The 14,786-nt window shown below is 33.5% G+C and overlaps 1 protein-coding gene across 1 annotated transcript in view; it reads right to left on the reverse strand.

The window, feature by feature from the left end:
* Window positions 1–2,422: 2,422 nt before the first annotated feature.
* CHIC2 (cysteine rich hydrophobic domain 2) overlaps window positions 2,423–14,786 on the reverse strand; it is a 41,800-nt gene continuing 29,436 nt past the window's right edge. Inside the window, exons 4-6 of the mRNA XM_072620786.1 lie at window positions 9,723–9,779; window positions 9,497–9,556; window positions 2,423–4,198 (exon numbers count right to left, since the gene is read on the reverse strand). Of these exons, the coding sequence (XP_072476887.1) occupies window positions 4,148–4,198; window positions 9,497–9,556; window positions 9,723–9,779 (168 nt within the window). The 3' untranslated portion in view covers window positions 2,423–4,147. The remainder of the gene's footprint in view (window positions 4,199–9,496; window positions 9,557–9,722; window positions 9,780–14,786) is intronic.

Consider the following 14,786-nt stretch of genomic DNA (forward strand, 5'->3'; position numbering starts at 1 on the left):
GGGTTGAACCACCTCACATTTCACTGCAGGATGCATGTCTGAAAAATATGCAGCTTCATAGGCATTAAGTATATGGGAAGTTGGGAAACAGAAACAATAATAAAGAATTTGTAATCTCAAATAATCTTCATAAATATATCAAGACTCAAAACATAAAAATTAAAACCTTTAACAAAATACTGAGTTGCTAGCAGATGGGAGAAAAGCACCTAAAAGGAAGTGGTTCTGATGTGTGATAGGGGGAAAAATGATCTATTCTAGAACTTTAGCTAGGACCTGTCCTGGATTCAGCCTCTCCTCCTAAAGTCTCCTGAGACAGCACCTGTGCCTCTTATCATGAAACAGGGCAAAAGACTGGAGCACCACAGTTCTAGTTTGTCCATTTTCTTTTCTTTTGTTCCCCATGGAAGGACTTTTTTTTTATGTTTTCTTGATAAGAACAAATGTATTGTTCAAGAAAACAGCTTCTAGGGGGAATATAAAATAATTAAAAGGTTGCAGAACAGCTTGGGGGTCAGAGGGTGGCAGTAATCTTAGAAAGGAAGAGAACACTAGGTTCTATTTATGTACAAAATAATGACTGAGTACATGCTTTGAACAGGGTGCTAGGCATGAGGGCTTAGAAAGCTAATCTTAGAGCTACAGTTGGTGGCAACAGAGATGAGGCCAGAGTGATATCCTCTCATTAATACAAATAAATAAGCAAGTCATTTGGGCTAATAAGCTTCTCTTCTAAAACTGCAAATATCCCCAGAAAAAGCTGAACTTATCAGTGATTCTCTCTATACCCCCTGCAATAATCAGACTGTTTAATATGCAGTTAAGAAGCAGGAAACTGTGAGTTTTGCTTTAAGAAAACAGGAAAGGAAGAAGAGATAATTTGTGTACTTCAAGGAAAGGAAAGGCAGGCTTAAAGGAGGTAGGTTGTCTCATACTAAAGAGTATGGGAGGTCTAGATATCCAGTGATAGAGAAGGAAAGGCTGCCAGGAGAGAAAAAGGGTACAGAAATGAAGGTGGGAGGGGCACCAAAAACAAACTTTGCAATTCTGCCTTAAGGTCATCAAGATATAATGGGATTGACCAGTTATATTTACAGAAACAATCTGAAAAACTCTACAAATTACACTATTAACAAAACCTTTAGTATCATCTAGGACTTCCTGAACTACAGTTTTTCAGTTATATGGTTAGCTAATGAAAAAAAGGAAGCCTCTGGTTATTACGTACTGGCTTTGAGGGTATCACTATTTTACAATATAAACTTAAGTTTTGTCTAAAAGAATAATAGCAGTCAGTACTAGATTTCCTAAAGTACCAACACATTAATGCAATGACCATTTTCTACATAGGCAAAGTAACTTAAGAGTATAATTTGGGGGTTAGGAAGAGGAACTGACATTTGTCTTATAAGTTAATCATATCACCTCAGACTGGCTTTGGTTTTTACTAATAAGTGAATCATAACTTGCATAGCTGAGTTTGACATAATTTTACCAACACAACAGCCAAGTCATTGGAATAACAAACCATACTGTAACATGGTTCTATTCCACATTTAAACACCACCAAATGTGTCTTTCTATACAAGAATGGTGAATTATTTCCAAAACCACAAATGATATGCAAATGATTCACTAAGCTTATGTAAAAATCTACACATTCATTGAGGTTTTTACAAATACCTCACATTGTCAGCATAAAAATAATAATATGGCTCAAAACTGATGGGGGCTATAGAATAATCGTCATTTTAAGTATTTCCTTCAGAGCGACCTATACCTAAAGGCATCTTTGACATTTGCAATTTCCAGGAACATGGCCACTCAAATTGATAGTCTGCAAAAAAAGAGTAACCCAGTTACACTGGGGGACACTAATGAAAACCAAAGCACGAAAACCTAACTGCTCAAGGCATAATTGGCTCATGGTAGTGCCGGCATATTAAGCATTCATGGTTCTTTTCCAGATACACATTGAAAGTCTAAGAGTGCACATTCCCAGAGAATCTCTTTAAGCAAATGACACACTTCTCCATTTAATTAAAAAAAGAATTAGAAAGGACACTATACTCAACATTACCAAGTAAGTTTCCTACTCTCTTGACATTAAAAATGTCGATTCTATTAAAAATATATTTTTAAAATACCTACATCTTTCTGAGGCCTGATTAAAAGAAAGATTAAAGGTAGAAAGAAAAATATGTATCTTTCCATAACCTGGTTCAGCTCTTTTTAACTAAGAAAGCCAGGGAGACACATCTATACATGCAAGATAAAGCACCACATTTAGAGATAAGAGCATTCTATTGCATCATCTAACTATAAAACCAGCCTACCTTTCCTCTGGTTTTACATCCTGAAGCAAGATAAAATATTCTCTACACATTCTTTTACACTAAACCCAATAAGGAATATTACAGTGTTGTTTTGAATAGCATAACATTTTAATTGCACTATTCAAAGGGCAGCAGAACATACCCTAGATACAAGCTAAGTGAGGTGAAACATATGATTGGACTCTGCAACTTGAGCTCTTCAGAAGAAAGGGAATCATTCTTTTAAAATTGTCACTATTATTTTGGGCACCAAAGGTAAACAATTCTCAGGAAAAAAAATGATAAGCTATTCAGTTCCTGATGTCAAATATAAGATGATATCCAACCATTTCAGAGAATACAGTACTATGGAGAAATACACTGAACACTTAAAAAATACAGATGTATAAATTAACGAAACTGGTATTTAAAAGATTTAATACAAGGAGGAGGGTATTTTGTAGTGGTACCAATTCTTAATACAAAGTATTAATCAGAGTATATATTTTTCAAAATTATTCACATTATTGCTCGATACCACAGCTGTATGGAACAAGTTCTTAACATACATTAAAATTTGTATAATTCCAGGCTTATAAAAAGAACAAAAACTTACATATATACCATTGAAAATTAAAAAAATTTAAATGCATGAAGGTATGTACAACCAAAAGAAAAAAATGATATAATGAATATAACTGGACTGACTTGAGAAAAGGTCACATCCCCATGAAAAAAAAGAATTCTTAAAACAATTGTGCAGAAAATTAAGTTGCTCTAATGGATCAAAATTTTTAAAAGAACCACCCCATACACAAAAAACTGTTATCTTCTCCATACCTTAAGTTCTCACTATTGTCTTACATACCCTATTTTGAATATCCTTTGGAGATTAGGTAATGGCATGTATTTGTCTTCATTACTGAATTTTTCAAGACTTTTAAACATTATCCAATCTAGAACTGCAAAAAGGATGTCATGGAAAATGTGTTCCTTAGACAAATACTTAATAAAAATTAATATTTCTGCACCTTGGTATTGATGATTTGGTAAACAATAAAAAGTAACCCAAGTAAGGCCATCATTAAAGATATAACCTTGAATAAAGATATATGTAGGTTGTGATGCTACTATGTTTTCTGTGATCCTGAGCTCTAGTAACCATTAGATGCATGCATACCTTTAATCAATTCTCCTATTCTAGACAAATAATTCAATGTTTGTTTTAACAACATTGAAGGTAGAATATTTTCAGAACTATTTGATATGATTTATCCATGAATGAACACAGATATTCCTACTCAGAATAGGGGTAAGGATTGGGAGCTGGACTTGGGGAATGGGGATTTAAGTCCCAAAAAGACTAACACGGAAAATTCACTATTTCAAAAGGGATAGCTTGATTAAATTAAGAAGTAAAGAATACAAAATAAAGTATGTCCACTGGGAATGATACACAAAGAATCAGAGAAAGTACATTTATGTTAAAGGAATTTACAATGAAGGGATCATGAAACTTGGGTTAAAAAATAAAAAAAGCCTGGTCACTTTTAGGCTATGTTCAAATGTATTTTTTTGATAATACAAAAAAGTAATCTTTGAAAATCAGAATACATTAACAGAAAAAGCACAATAACTTAATTGTTTAACATCTGTATGAAATAACTGTTGCAAAGTCTGACAAAAATGCACACTTAGAACATGCGGTTATTTAAAAAAAACCACCACAAGATTCTGTAGAACCAATGCTATGTCACCACCAGGAGAGCACCAAGCAAGGCACCATTGGAAAGACAACATACTTGGAGAAGTCTCTATAAATAAAGCAAATGCTAATCTGGTCGAAAAATCGGTGTCTTTGGTAAAAATTCTATGAGGATGACCTGTTAAAAAAAAAAAAAGACAAAGTTAAGTAAATCTGAAAGTAACAAAATGTTAGCACTTTTCTATCATTTGAAAAGAATGCTAAGAATACAATCATAAACACTCCTATCACCACTACTTGGTGTTCAAAGTCTTTCCATGGGAAATTCTAATGATTTAGAAATACTACCATAAAAAAATTATCCTTATTAATTTTCTATCCCTATCAAGCAAAATTATCCTTATTAATTTTCTCTCTATCTATACCAAGTAGGGCTTATCTCAGTTTTGCAATTTATAAACTGTAGGGACAAAGAGGCAAGTGGCTAAACTAAGGTATAAGGGAATGGCCCAGTAAGGTATTCTTTTCTGATGCTAATTCCACTTCTGGTCAAGTATCCCTACTAGGTTCCTAAATAACGTACCCGCTACTTTCACTCAGTATTTTTGATCAAGACATGAATAATTAATTCCCTTTTTCCCTAATTTCAATCAAGACCTAAGGCTAGAATTTAGAAAATGTTGGCTAGTAGTGGGAAGACAGTAAACTAAAGCACAGAAACAAGTATTCAGAGTGCAGATTTCTAATCCCCAATGCCTCACCAAAGATCAGCATGGCTGGCACAAACTATAAAACATCAAGTCCTAGTTCCTTTGACTTCACGTAAATCCTATTTAAAGTTGATAATCTGATTCTCAAACTTCAAGCCAGGTCTACTGCAATTCTTCAATTCTATCCAAAGTCAGTTTCCCGATTCTGTATTCAGTGAACAGATCCTGTAAGCCTTGGGCTAAGCTGCACTTCCACTCTGTAACTACATTGGTCCTTTCAGGTTTTGTCTTCTTGCTACTCAGTGGAATGAGCAAAGAGTTTCTCTATCTCTTCACCCAATACTCCCTTCCTGCTTTCAGTTACCTTGCACAGAATTTACACGTACCTCCTTTGTCTCTCTACTGTAGGTTTTGTATGACTCCAAATCTTTGAAAGTTGTATCCCTACTCCAATCCATTTCTTCTAACTTATTTGATGTGATTGCAGCACATTCATTAGACGGTTAGTTGCTAAGGCTGGTTCTATCTTTTGGTCAAAGTATGTTTTTCTATCTATTTATTACTTAGCTGGCTATCCAAAAGTTTGCTTTTATTATCAATTATGTAATCTTAACGGAAGACACCATCTTACTGAAGAGCCCATTTACATCACTCAGATCCCTCAGATGGCCAAATTCAAATTCTATGCATTTCCGGAGGAAGCTAGGTGGCACAGTGGACAGAATGCTAGGCCTAGAATCAGGAAGCCCTGAGTTCAAATCTTGACTAAGCAAATTATTTAACCAGTTTGCCTCAGTCTCCACAACTGTAAAACGGAGATAATAACAGTACTTCTTTTGCAGGGTTGTTTATGAGGACCAAATGAAAGATTTGTCAAACACATTTAGCACAGTACCTGGCACATAGTAGACATTACAGAAATGCTTATTCTCTTCCTCCTTCCTTTTTCCTGTTCAAAATCTACTGCTTCTCTTTTAGAGCTCCTCACTAAATACCTGTATCCCATATGAAAGGTATCTCCATGTTCTCAATTAATTTTTAGGACATAAATAGTTGCTAGGTGCTGTGTTCAATAAATTATTAATTCTTTCCTGCCTCATATTAACAGCTCCACAATGCTTTTTCACTTGCTCTTTAATGAATGACCACTTAAGAGGCCTGAGGAAAGAGCCTAAACAAATTACTGTTTTACCATAGCAAAAAGACTTTACATAAATTTAAACCAAGTAAAGGCTATTCCTTCACACAGAGTAATTCATAAAATAAATGACAAAGCCAAGACCAGAATCCAGAACTCCTAACTTTTAAATAGAGCATACTGGATCCAACAAACTAAGACGTTTGCTATGAACTTTTTGTTTTCACCTTTGAACAATTATGATCCTAAGACAGTCAGAAGAAGAAAGAGTTGAGGAAACAGTAATGCAGAAAAAGAACTAGCAAGCCCCAGATGATAAAGATGGAATATAATTTAAGGGCTTGTGAATAGAAAGCACAAGGCTCACAAATAATTCCTAAGATTTAAATCTATGTAAATTTAGAATTCTTCACATTTTATCTCAGAATTTTAATAATAGTGATTCAAATAATATAATATTACCTCCTTCTCAAAGAGAAACAATATAGTAGAAAGACAGACCAAAAGTCTCTAGGGGATCCAGGTGCAGACCTACCACTTACTAGATGTATTACCATAGGCACTCAAACACATATGAAAGGAGACCATGAGAAAAAAAGAGGGTGCTGTTTCTTTAAGATGATCTTTTAGTTATAAAAATTAAAGTTCAACATCTCTATTCTCAAATATTAGAGATACTACATTTACTATGTGTTTTTCCAGATGGAAAATTCTATGGCATGTGTACAGCTCCTAGTAGACTGAATTCCACAAGGGTATCATGCCTTACATCAGGCAATTAAATTAAGCAATTCATCAAGGATCTGTGATTTCCTTAGTCAACAAAAATTTCAAACCAACTATAATGTAGTAGGTAAGTCTTAGAGAGCTGCATGAAGCTCAGAGAAGCAAATCAGGTTGCCCATGGTCACAGAGCTAATAAATATCAGAGGTACAATTTGAAACCAGCTCATCTTGACTCTGCAAGTCTAGCACTAAGGCTATTTCATTATATTGTCTCTAATTTGACAAATATATCAGGGCATTGCACCAGGTGCTGGGTTGACAAGCAAAAACAGAACTATTTAGTCTTTACTTAACAAACACTTGTAGAGTTAAATGGCAAAGCAGAATGCTAAAACATAAACTGTTTAGATCCAATGTTTGCTGTACCATACACATTACTACATTTAGGATTATGTACTAGTATCAAACATAAAGCCAGTTCTGGTCTTATTCTTAGGCATTACTAATTTTTTGAGAAAACATTTTATAACTATGGTTTCATTCCTTTATATTTATACCATGCAGTTATTATGCTCCAAAGATCTGTTATCTCACCTATGTATTTTCTTTTTCTACTAGCAAAGATTGTAAGGCCTTTATGAATGAGGAGATGGCTTAATGAATTGCTATGATCCCATCCCCTCCACTCAATTAAGCAGTATCTGGTACCAAACCTCAAACGATGAGCTTCTCCTGAAGTAAATGGGGCTATTCTCACACAACAGACATATAGAGGCAATATTCAAAATATTTCAAAATAGCACGAGCACCATGACAAATCATTCTTTACTGGCAAATTTTTGAAAACTCAGACTCATATTTATGCCACAATGGTACCAGAGTTGCAATTAAACTCCACTGATAAAGCACTGCCATTTCAAGATGGAATATAAGGCTAAATTAGGTTTTCCCTAGCATGCCTCTAATATGTAAAATATGACTAAAGTCCTTTCTTCTAACTGAAAGTATTGTTCAAAATTACCAAAAATTTGTCCTTAAGAGGAATACTTAGCAAAAAGCATCTATTAACTAAAGAGAAAGCAATATCTTCTTAATAGAGCACTTCATAGAAAAACATAACAGAATATCTGAGATTATACCCTTCCCTTCCAACTTCTTAAAAATATACATAAAGACCTGTCAGTGAAAAAAGCAAAAATTACTTAAATTTTTAAGTTTAATCTTCTCATACATAATTGACATGTTACAAAGTAAAAGCCAATTTTACTAGTTAACCTCAAATATCAGAAGTGATTGTTAAAGAAAACTAATTAAACTAATTAAAAAAATTTTGATAATAAACTGAGAATGTTTTCTAAGACTACTGCAAAAAAAAGATAACTATATGGTTTAACAAAATGATGTCATAAAAAGAAGCACTGTCAATGATAAATATATTCATTAAATAGGTGAATTTCATACATATAAACCCTGAAAAGATTAAACAGTATTGGCTTAGACTTCTGTTTTCTCCAAAGCAAATTCAAGAATGAAAAGAAAATCAAAGCTCGAATTTTCAGGGTAGTGAGTGAAGTCTCTGGTTTGTCAATATATTAAATATTTCTATATCCCCAAAGCAACACTCTCTAACCTACATTCAAACTGTCCTCCTGACAAAAAAAAAATTAAAAATTACCTAGAGAAAGTATTGTATGGTTTAAAAAACATATCTATATAAGACCAGCGTTTTCACAGGTCAAGCTCAAAACAACTTATTCAGATGTGCTTTTTTTATGGTTATAGAGAAGTATCATGTGTCTTTCTCATCATCATAAATTAACATGTTTGATATAATAGATAATGATACGAAAAATCTACATTATTCGGTTCACTGAATAGAGCTATTCTGTGAAAAAAAGAAGCATTTTAAAAAAGGTCTTTTATGTTTCAGGCTAGAAATAGGACTTGATAGTATGAAAATGGAAGAAAGGGGAAACGCTAACAGAGAAAAGACGATTTTAGGATAATTTCCAACTATTTAAACACTGCTTTAATCAATCTTTTTATAAGCTATCTATGATGGCTGCATTGTTTCAAAGAATAGACAAAATATCATGTAATAAAAGACCATAGATATGTTAGAAGTACTATGCCAGGTACTTCATGAAGGTTAGTCTTTATTTTCAGTAATTAACCCTTTAATGGACCTTTCACTTCTATCCATAAACCTACATATAAAGCACCCCAAATTTCCTTCTTGTCCATAGATTTTTTCAGAAGGACCAAAAAAATTCAAACAAATCAAGTCATCAACGGGCAAGTTAAATTCCATACTAAATTATTCTAAAAACTTATATAGTTGCTAGATTATATACTATTTAAAGAATAAACACAGGAGACCAATCTTTTGCTTACTTTTAAGATGAACTTTAAAAGTAATGTTCTAGGAACTCAGTGAAAGATACTTTGAAGACTGCTGAGGTATGGGCAGTTAAAATCTATAAAGGCTAAAGGTTTCTTAAGCTCCAGCAGCTTGGCTGAAAGGTCTTCTTCCATACTTAGAGACTTGATTAGCATTATATAAAAAAGCCATATCTGACTTGCTGCGTAACCAAAGTTGTGGTTATTCTTTATACAGCATCTAAAATTTCACACTCCATCAACACACGCTCAGGCTATTTTATTTTGGCAATTAATTTATTATTTTTCAGAACACAGTGAAGCCTTGTTTTCAAGTCATTCATAACTTTATAAATCAGTCTTGCACATGAAACCATGCATCTGTGAACCGTAGAAAATCCTTGCACTCAGGAGATTAAGCTCCTGACACCTTTGCTGATTAATAATCATGAAAAGAATAAGATCAGAAGCAAAATAAATGATCATTTAATAGAGAAACTCACAAAACAGCCCTTTAACTTACATATTCCATCATGTTATTCGTTTCACATTTCCTTTTGCTCAGTCTCCAGTGCAAGCACAACTAGACAAGAACGAGAGTAAAGGAAGAAAAATGAGCTCTATTTTATTGCAGCACAGAGAGTAACCCATTTGTCCACCTTTCATATTTTTAGTTCAACAAAAGCATCTGTTTCCATACTGTGCAATTCAGACCCCAACAGTACGAAGCTGCTCCCTGCGGCACTCACCTTGTGGTATAACCTATTGTTTTCCCATTCTAATAACTTCTCAATCGATCTTCGTGTCTGGAAGACAAATGAGAAAAAACTTTACTCTTGACTGGTTTTAGAAAAACTTTCTTTTGCAGCTGCTTTTTGTGTGAAAAGGGGAGAGGTATAGGACAGTGACTAAGTACAGGGTGGTCTATAACACTATCAAAACTGCCCCTTGTGATAAACAGTAACAAAAAGAACCCTCTCTATTAAAAAGCTAGGCTTTTTATTTTAGCAAGAAATGTCGTGTTTTTTTACTACTTCAAACTTAATGGCATCTGAATATAAAATATAACACAAGAATGATTAACATTAACAATGTTATCTACCAAATAATATTTTAATATATCGCTTTCAACGTCAATTTTAAATATGTAAATGACAAAATAATAATATATTAATATTTAATAGTCCTGTTTAATTATCAGTTTAAAACTAGCCATTAGTGAAAATTAGTAATAATGTCATAAAAATCAGTAACTATATCACATACTTAAATTGAATTTTGTCTAGTAAAGGTTTAAACTTGACTTAGACAAGATAACCTGCCAAGATTTTGTTTTTAAAGGGGAGGGGAGAGAGATCTGTTGGTAAGGTAACTTCTTTTGAAAATTCTATTTTTATTTTCATACCCAAAGTTCAAACTCAGGACTCAAAATATATTCTTTGGAAACTCTTCATTCAGTTTCATAAAAACAGTTTAGACATTTACTTGACATTTATGCAACAGATACCGTGTAGCCCTAAGTGTGACCTGCTTAGGAGTATGAATAAAAGAGAGGATAATTCATGATGCCAGGTGTTAAGATGAGCCTGACACAGCTGCAGGTGCAAAAGGACAGAGAACTGCAGCAAGAATCAACTGCAACTTAAGTGCAGCTGCAGCTTTTTTACAAGGCAAGAGGAAAAAAGCATCTTGCAGTTAATACTCCAAAACAACTGAGATGCTATAAAAATATTCATAAATATAAAGATGTCAAGCAAAGGCGATTTATAAAGTAAAAATTGTTAGTCAAAGTGTTTTTAATTTCTAACATTTTACAATCCACAGTTAATATTTACTTAAAGTACCTAATGCCAATCTGGATGCCATACCAAACTTTTCATTTTAAATGTGTTTAAGACTGCACTATAGTCACATGAATGCCAATTATAATTCATCATTATCTATGAATTGCCACTATTGGCATAAGTTCCCTTAAATTATGCCATAAGAGCAGAAACTCAAGTAACTTTCTAGGTAGCAGTGTGTCAATGACTAATTTATTGCATTACTTTTTTTTTTTTTAACATAGTCTTTTGGGCAAGAATTTTAAAAAAAACAGTGCCCTGTTAACAATGATCAGCAGACCTCACTTGTTTCTTTGTAAAGATAGCCTTTTAGAGACTGCTCTCCTTTTAAATGAAAATAGGGCAGCAGTTATGGTCACACTTTTTGTTAATTTAGTTGCCAGTCAGCTCCAAATCAAAAGAAAATAAGGCTGCAGAGTGTAATTAACATTCAGTTCAGTCGTTTTGTCCCTTGTCTAGCCCCCAAGCTTTGTTAAAATTGCCATCTGAATGCTGAAGGCTGTAGGGAAATCGATTTGATTCTAATCGCACCATGAAAAGAACATGATCTAACTGCTTTCAGCCCTCCGTAAATCTGTACTAGGTCTTTAGCACAATGCAACTTCCAATTTAAAAAGCACTGAATGTCTCGTCAATGACTTTGTGAAGAAAAAAGAACAAGGAGCAGACATAAAAATTCCAATAGTTGTTTAAGCATTAAAGTTCATTTGCATCACAGCGAACCTGAAAAGGGCTGACCTCTCAAACCGCCTCTCAGGTCTATGAAGTTGTAGCCTTGACAAGCTCACATTGACAGAGCTCATTGACTCTGAAAGGCTACTCTATCAATGGTGAAAAATGGCAATAGGTTCTACTCTGAGCAGGCATCTGCCTGCCCACCCGCTGCTAAACCAATGGCAAAACTGATTCAAAACCTGAATCTACCTTGTAATCTTCCTTTCTAGGACCTTTTAATAATAGATTAAGATTACTATACAATTTGAGATTTTAATTTTACTGGTGGTTTGAAAAAAGAGAGGGGAGACGAGATGAATGAAAAGAAAATCAGGCTCTCCAAAGCTGCCCTTTTATACCAAATTTTTAAGAATAAGGCTCTAAAGCACTAAAACAAATTAATATGCTATGAATATTGAGTATTAAATGAAAAAATACAGCATTCACTATACATGTATTCACATAAATCTTATGTTTGCCTCATAATAGGCCTTTAATTAGTCTTATGAATCCATAAGGATTTCTGATACTTTTAGCATTTACTGTAAATGTAAAATTTCCCTATAGTTCATAATGATTATATAACACAATCTGCAAACTTCAACTAATTTACATAGGAATTATCTCTACTTATTTTGTTCCTAAATAAAACTTCAATAATACATTTACTACTGTGAATATACTTTGGAAGGCTTAAGCCTTCTAAATCATACATTCTGCTGGTCTTTGCCAAAAATCTGAATAAAAATTTGAAAGCAACACATTTCTGCAAACTTCACAGTCTGGAGTAAAAACTATGAAATAAGACAGCAGCATCCAAACCTCTACAGCAAGACTTTTCCCTACTTGACAGGTGAAAAAAAAGCACTTGCACGTGCAGCTTAATTAATCACTGCACTTGACATCTCAGTGATTTACAGTGAGGAGCAGGTGAGGACGTATGAAACCAGAAAAGAATCCTTGATTTGAGTGGAGCATTTCTAGCACACTGATGACAAGCATATAGATACTAGTAGTATTTAAAAAAAAAAAACAAAACCAATCCTGTGAGATAAATTATTTGTTAGTTACAACAAAAGCTCAAATTAAAAGAAAAAAGGCTTTAGAACATTTATTAATACTCTAAAATTATTTTGGTTCACAAAATCAAAATACAGTTTTAAGAACAAATACAATGCCAATTTAGCAGACACTGGAAAAATATACCATTCTATCACACCCACGACAGCTGTATTTAATTAGATGCCTTTAATCACTGTAAGAAAGCAGATTATAATTGCATTCAAGAAAAAATTATGTGTTTATGTCCATGGGTTTGTCATATACTTAATCTAATAAAATGTATTGCAATACTGCCAAACTCTGAGGCTTTTGTATCACCAAATAAATGTAGTTATAGAAATTTTTCCTTGGTTTTTGTTTACAATTCATCCCTTTTCCCTTACCCCCCCCCCCCAAAGAACTTAAACCAAAAGAAAATACATCTGAAAAAATTTGTTTAGAGTCTGTCAATGACAATGAAACCTTAACCACTAGTGAAACATTGGTCTTTTGTGTTCTAGTCCAGTGGATTTCTAAAAATGTCATTTTAATTTTTTTTAAAAGAAGTGAATTTAGTGCTTAAGAAAAGCACCAGATTGATAGTCCTGGGAACTAAAATCCTCTATTTAACTGAAAGAACAGCGGAAAAGGCAGTGCAAGCTTCAGTGTAAGCTTCCCCACCGTGCTCCACCAGTCTAGTGCCTTAATCCTTTTCTGTGCTCACACCCGAGGGGTGAGAGGACAGGTTAGCAATTTTTAGCATTGAATCTCTAGCCATTCTGCTTAGATGACCAAGAAGAGAGTTAATTTTATCATGGGTTCTTGCCCTTTACAAAATGGACCAAGACCACCAACTCACTACATAAAGCCCAAATAACCTTCCAATGGTAGTAACATTATGCTTGAAAACATAGCATGAACTGATATTCTTAGAAGCAGAAGCTTTGCTACCTGAATAGCCTACCTCAAGCACATAAAGACCTATTTTACTTTTTTAATACACTTTTTGTTCACTCTACCTCCTTCCTAATCTTTTTTTTTACTAATCAGTAAACTAAATTACTCAATAATAAGGATTAAGACAGAGGCAACCAGTATGTATAACTAAAATCCACAAGATAAAATGATCTTTAGCCAGCATCTGAATCTATTAAAGCTAACACTACTAACAAATCTAGATTATAGGGTGGGAATTTTAGCTTCTTAATTTTCTTCATTTTAACTTCTTTCTCACTTTTTAGTATGTTGAGGAACAGAAACCAGAAGATGAGATACTTGGGGAAGGCCACATAGTCCATAAATCAGGTAATCAGATCATAAATAACCAGGAATTAAAACTATAAATGGAATTCCTTTCATATATTTTAATAAATGTCCTTATTTCTGATTTTTCCCAGAGTAGATTATTTCCTAGGAATAAACTTATATGACATTATTCTGACTGGTATTATATACTGATAAACAAATAGTAAAAATAATCTTGCCAGTTTTTAACCCAAACTGCCATAATATACTTTAGTTAATGGCTTACTAATAATATTGCCCTATCAAACTTCCTTAACATTGACTTACCTAATATTGTCTTCTCAGAGGATCAACTGATGACCTTAACCAGGGTATGCTTACAAACCATGTCTTTTAGAAAGGACTTGCCCAGGGTCACCAAAGTAATAAGCATCTGAAGTCTTATTTGAACTCAGGTCCCAAAATCTCCCTGCCAACCAAGTAAGTAGGGTTTCTGCAGAAACTGCTCTGGGTTTCATCTTGGGGGAAGAGTTTGTTTTTCTGTGTTTCTAGCTAGCTAATACACAAATATTAAGCAAGGTCTGGTTTTGGGGGTTTTTTGGTTGTTATTGTAAATGAAGTTTCTTTTTTATTGCTAATAAATGAGAATGTAATGGCTTTATGAATTAATTTTGTATCTTACAACCCTCCTGAACTTGTCTCATTCACACATCTTGCTAATTGCACCTTATTTTTTTTACAAGTGCCTTTTCTTAACTTTTAAATTTAATCTCAAATACACTGAAAATATGCATCAAGATTCCTTAACCATTTATTCTCATATTTTTAATTCTGATATTAGTGATACATCTTTTATGAATTTAACTGTCAAATTGTTTGAAATATAAAAATTGAGAACTGCAACCTCTCATTTGTTCTCAATTAATCTATTACTTTCGTCAAAATAAAACTGTAAGGTAAATATTACAT

The sequence above is a fragment of the Notamacropus eugenii genome, chromosome 6, assembly GCF_028372415.1.
Source record: "Notamacropus eugenii isolate mMacEug1 chromosome 6, mMacEug1.pri_v2, whole genome shotgun sequence".
Lineage (NCBI taxonomy): Eukaryota > Metazoa > Chordata > Mammalia > Diprotodontia > Macropodidae > Notamacropus > Notamacropus eugenii.